General features: G+C 38.3%; 1 protein-coding gene across 1 annotated transcript in view; it reads left to right on the forward strand.

Moving 5' to 3' along the window:
• Positions 1 to 5,926, forward strand: part of SLC9C2 (solute carrier family 9 member C2 (putative)) — a 70,351-nt gene that overhangs the window by 39,863 nt on the left and 24,562 nt on the right. Inside the window, exons 15-17 of the mRNA XM_012802591.1 lie at positions 930 to 1,128; positions 1,994 to 2,182; positions 3,576 to 3,725. Coding sequence (XP_012658045.1) covers positions 930 to 1,128; positions 1,994 to 2,182; positions 3,576 to 3,725 — 538 coding nt within the window. The remainder of the gene's footprint in view (positions 1 to 929; positions 1,129 to 1,993; positions 2,183 to 3,575; positions 3,726 to 5,926) is intronic.

The raw sequence follows: 5,926 nt of genomic DNA on the forward strand, positions 1-5,926 counted from the left end.
AAAAAAAAAAAAAGAACATACCAGGAGTGTTAATGCTGCTAAAAGTTATTTATTTATTTGAAGCAGTGTCTCACTCTGTCGCCCTGGATAGAGTGCCATGGTGTCACAGCTCACAGCAAGCTCAAACTCTTGAGCTCAAGAGATCCTCTTGCCTCAGCCTCCACAGTAGGTGTGACTACTGGCGCCCACCACAACACCAGGCTAGTTTTTTCTATTTTTAGTAGAGATGTGGTCTCCCTCTTGCTCAGATTGGTCTTGATCTACCTGGATTAAAAAATTTTAAGACATTATGTCAGGATAATTGTTGAATAGAATATTTTTTCCCATTCTTAATTTTCTTTCTTTCTTTTTTTTTTTTGTGAGACAGAGTCTCACTTTGTCACCTGTGATAGAGTGCTGTGGTGTCATAGCTCACAGTAACCTCAAAGTCTTGGTTTTAAGTTATTCTCTTGCCTCAGCCTCCCAAGTGGCTGGGACTACCAGGACCTGCCACAATGCCCAGCTATTTTTAGAGATGAGGTTTTGCTTTGGCTCAGGCTGGTCCCAAACATGTGAGCTTAGGCAATCCACTTTCCTAGGCCTCCCAGAGGGTTAGGATTACAGGAGTGAGCCACTATGCCCGGCCCTTTTCTTAATGTTCAACAATGCTAATGTGTCATCCATTTTTCCTTAATTTGTTTATTGTTTAAAAAAATGTATACCACTCCTGATGTAGATTACTAATAACCATATTTTTTTTTTATCTCTCTCCATTATCATTTTTGTATGTAGAAAGTATGCTTTTAATTTTGCTTGCTATTGTTTTATATTATTTATAATCTTTATCCACTTTATTTTGATGATTTGCTTAAAAAATGTTGAACTTCAGTTCTTAAAATTATTATACTTTTTAAGTGATCTGACATTTTATTTGATCTTGTTTTTTTCAGGACTAATAAATTTCTGGTGTTTGTATATCACATTGTATTTTCTGAAGAATTTAAATATGCAGGATATATTATATCTGTGTTGTATATTTATCCTATGATAATACATCTGTGGCCAATGGCAAGAGAGTTAAATGTGTCAACACTGATATCATTAAACTACTATTTTATATTTTTATATGTATTACAAGCAGCATTGAAGGTACTGTCTCAAATAGAAATGTATTCCATGGAAAAAAAATTCAGATATTTTGAATCCCTTTTTGTCATCACATTGAAATACCTTGATACCAGGAGCCATTTGCTATAATAGCTGATGAGATCATGGAATTTTAGTAAGCTTTTTGAATTTTCTGAGTTTAATAACAAAATCAGTATGATAGATCATGAAAGTAGAGAAAATCTCAAAGATCTCTTTAAAGGAGATTTGAAAATCCAGACATGGCTTGGTGCCTGTAGCTCAGCGGCTAAGCTGTCAGCCACATATACCGGGGCTGGCAGGTTTGAACTCAGCCTGGGGCCCTGCCAAACAACAATGACAACTACCAGGACTACCACTGCCACAGAAAAAACACCAGGCTAGTTTTTTCTATTTGTAGTAGAGATGGGGTCTCCCTCTTGCTCAAATTGGTCTTGATCTGCCTGGGTCTTTCTGTAATGATGCAAGAAATAAGTGAATAAAAACAAATAGGTTTGCTAGGTCGTTGGTCATTGTCATGATGTGAGAACTACTTCTTAGGATAAACACTTCGAAGATGACTCATAGCATTATTCTTTCCACGTTTTAGTGTTAATAGTATTGAAATGAACCTCTTTATTGTGATTTTTTTAATGCTTGTTTTTGGCATTCCGACTTCACTATAGATTATACATTTTTAACCAAATGATAATTTTTGATGTTGGAGATTAAAAAGAATTTGGGGGTGCTTCCAAGGGAATACATTAAAGCTCAACTTTTGGAATATAGCTTATTTGTAATTGAGGACTTAATTTCATCAAGTTCCCCTCCACCTCACTGTATAGGTGCTATGAAATGACATATAACCTATATTTTTTTCCCCAAACAGATAATAATTTTGAAAAGGAAATATTTTCAACACCGCTGGAATACTTTGGAGTTTTTAATTATGACGATTGGAATCATTGATGTCTTTTGCATATACTTTGTCAGATTGAGGCCAGACAACTTGCTTCTTATTCAGTTTACAGTAGTAATGGGGTATTTTAGAATAATTAGATTTCTTCCTTTGTTCAAGGTAAGACTTCACATTTTAAAATATTAGGGTTACTTTTCTGCATTGTTTGCTAAAAGGAAACCTCCTTGTTCCGAAGGAAAAGAGGGAAGGAGTTCTTTTTCTGGAATAGAAATAGGACAGAACGCTCCCATGTCCTCTCATGTGGGCCTGTAGTTGCTCTTATACTAGTTTCAAATTAGTATTGAGTGCATGGGATGCTTGTTTTTCCATTCTTGAGATACTCTACTAAGGACAATGTTTTCCAAATCCATCCAGGTAAATACAAAAGATGTAAAATCTCCACCTTTTCATGGCTGAGTAGTATTCCGTGGTATACACATACCACAGATGATTAATCCATTCATGGGTTGATAAGCACATGGGTTGTTTCCACATCTTTGAGATTGTAAACTGAACTGCTGTGAACATTTATGTGTAAATGTCCTTATGGTAAAATGATTTTTTTTCTTCTGGGTAGATACCTAGAAATGGGATTGTGGGATCAAATAGAAGGTCTACTTTAAGGTCTTTGGGGATTCTCCATATTCCTGAATAAATCCTCTTTAAACACCTCTCCCTTTGCCTACCATTTTGCAAGGAGACATGACAGTTAACCAATGTCTCCCCTCTCTGCCCTTGTAATTCCTTCAGTAAGTGCCATCTTCCTTTTCACTTTTTTCTGCCTCATAACCTAGTCCCTCACCATCTGCCTCTGTACACAGCTTTTACTCTGTATGATTCGCTGCATGGCTTTTGAGGAGCAGCGTCACTAGAATTCCTTAAACATTATTCTCCTCACCTCACATGTGAGGAAACTAAGTCATCAAAGACACTAAGTAACTTGTGCAAGGTCCCAGAGCTGGTGAATAGGAGAGCTGGGATTTGAACCCAGGGAGGTTTATATTTAAAATCTTGTTCTTTTAAGTTACTACACTACCTGCTTCCATTTATTAGATTAGAGAGATGGAGAGCTAAGCAGAATCTTAGCTACTTAAAGTTCCTTATCTTACAAGTGAAGAAACTAAAGTGTAGAGAGATGATTTATTCAGTTAGCAACTATTACCCAGGTTGCAGTATCACCTGAAATATGGGAATACAGAGAAAGAGGGGAAAGGCAGTGCTAGAGATGTCCCCCTAAAGCTAACAAAGTCAGTTATTCATTTAGCTTTGATTTCTTCAGGGAGTGGATCTCACACCTGAGCATAGAATCTCCTGGAGGATGAGTCAGAACACTGATTGCTGCCCCCCCCCAACTCCAGAGCTGATTTAGCAGATCTGGGGGTGGGGCCCAAGACTTTGCATTTCTAAGGCGTTTCTATGTGCTGCTGTCTAGAGAAGACACTTTGAGAACTTCTGCTTTAGAGGGTGATTTGTGTCATCAAATTTACAGGCTTCCCCCCTCTCATTATTCCAGGTAATAATACCAATGCTGGTAGAAGTTGTGGATGTACAGATCAAAAAGCGCCTCAACTTGATATATAGTATTACAAAAGGTTATGTCAAAAGTCAAGAAGATGCCAAACTTTTAGTGAAACAAGTTTCTAGCCGTGAATCAATATACCAGGTGAGAAACAAGCACTGGTCATGTGGGAGGAAAACCACAACACTTAGGTGCATTACTTTAAGAGCATTTCTACATGTATTTGGCCACACTGACAAATTCCAGTGGTTGAAGGGGATTTAATTGTTTGTTACATATAAGAGGTGCTGGGCCGAGCGCAGTGGCTCATACCTGTAATCCTAGCACTTGGGAAACAGAGGTAGGTGTATTGCCTGAGCTCACAGGTTCGAGACCAGCATGAGCCAGAGTGAGACTCCCGTCTCTAAACAATAGCCAGGCATTGTTGTGGGCACTTATGGTATCATACTAGAGAGACTGAGGCAACAGGATCACTTGAATCCAAGAGTTTGAGGTTGTTGTGAGCTAAGACACCATAGTACTCTACCAAGTGGGACTATGTCTCAAACAAACAAAAAATAAAAATAAAAAAGAAGTGCTTCAGGGGAGAGGAGTCTCTGATCTTTACTTTTCAGCTAATTATTTATTATCTTCATAACAGAAAATATATGATTTACATATGTACGTATTACAGTTACAGAGCTGAGAAGAGAGTCCCTCTGGCTTTGTAACACTCTAAAAGATAGGAAAAGGCTTTATGCCGGAGTTGAGACTTGAATGACGCTTCAAAGAAAGCTTAGGCCCTAAGTGGAGGGGAAAAAAGGAAAAGAGAACAAAGATTCGACAATGAAAACTTGGAATCCTGGTACTATGCAGTCGGTGAATAATGGTATTTATTTTTCAACATTCAAGACCTTCCTCATTGTCAGGCAGTATGCAATAAGTATCACATGGGAGCACGCAGATGGAGAGAATCACCGTCTAACCAAGCTCCCTCGTACCAGTCTGTGCACTCCAGGCTGCTCTCTGCAATTTAGTAATGTTCCTAAAAGGGCTATTTTACACTTCCTATGTACTTTCTGCTTAAGAATATTCAGTGGCTCTGCGTGGCCTAAAGGGTAAGGCCTTTGAATGTAAATATTACACTTAGGAGAGAACACAGAAAAAAAAATAGCAAAAAATAATCACCCACAATTTTACAACTTGAAAATAATATCAGAAAAAGAAGTAAAACTATCCATCCCAGCTCTTTACCACTACCCAGAGATCCCTAGTAACAATTCTTGTGTTAAATTCTCATTGCTTACCATAATTTTAATATGTACTTAGCGGTTTTTTTTTTTTTTTCCTTTTTGGTAGACACAAAGCCTTGCTATGTTGCCCATGCTGGTATTGCACTCCTGGGCCTTGAGCCATCCTCCCTCTTTGGCTTCCCAAAGTGCTGGGATTATAGTCATGAGCCATCATGCCTGGATAACACATGCATGCACTTAATTCTTGATTTGTTATCTATCAACAGTTTTTATTTTATCTGTCATGAAGCACAAGGAGATTAGAACATTCCTTTCCTTTAATCTTTTCTTTTCCTGCCTGTCTTGCAGAGCTATTATTCTTACAGGGAAAATGTTTATAACATTTACATTCTGTTTTGTAAGTATAATTAAGTCTTCATTCTTTTAAATAAGTGACTATAAATGGAATACAACTTTTAATTTGTTATGATTACATAAATATTTACCCTAGAACCTGTCACTTGATTCAGTTCATAACAAAGGAAATAAGACCAGATGTTATTATAAATTTGCTACTGGAAAGAGATTCTTTTAAATGAAACATTCAGGTCTTTTCCTTCATGGAGACAAAGGAGGCCCGTCTGTTGTCTATGGCAAACGTACCTTGCTCTGTAGACCTGTCTTTCTGTTGTTCTGTAAATCTACCTTTCTCTTCCTCACCTGTGGGGAGGTGGTTGTAGCTACCACCTTCGCACTGTAGCTGTTTATCTTGCTTCTTATTTCAGAATAAATGGATTTAGGCATTAAAAAAATAAATGAAGTGGCTTGGCGCCTGTGGCTCAAGTGGCTAAGGCGCCAGCCACATATACCTAAGGTGGCAGGTTTGAGTGCGGCCGGCCCCCCAGAACAATGATGGCTGCAACCAAAGAAATGGCTGGGCATTGTGGTGGTGGGAGCCTGTGGTCCCAGCTACTTGGGAGGCAGAGGCAGGAGGCTTGCTTGAGCCCAGGAGTTGGAGGTTGCTGTGAGCTGTGATGCCATGGCACTCTACCGAGGGGGGATAGCTTGAGGCTCTGTCTCAAAAAATAAAAAAATAAAATAAATAAACAAATGAAGCATTCAAATGGATTAAGG

Source organism: Otolemur garnettii, unplaced genomic scaffold (assembly GCF_000181295.1).
Source record: "Otolemur garnettii isolate 467f Iridium unplaced genomic scaffold, OtoGar3 scaffold00016, whole genome shotgun sequence".
Classification (NCBI taxonomy): domain Eukaryota; kingdom Metazoa; phylum Chordata; class Mammalia; order Primates; family Galagidae; genus Otolemur; species Otolemur garnettii.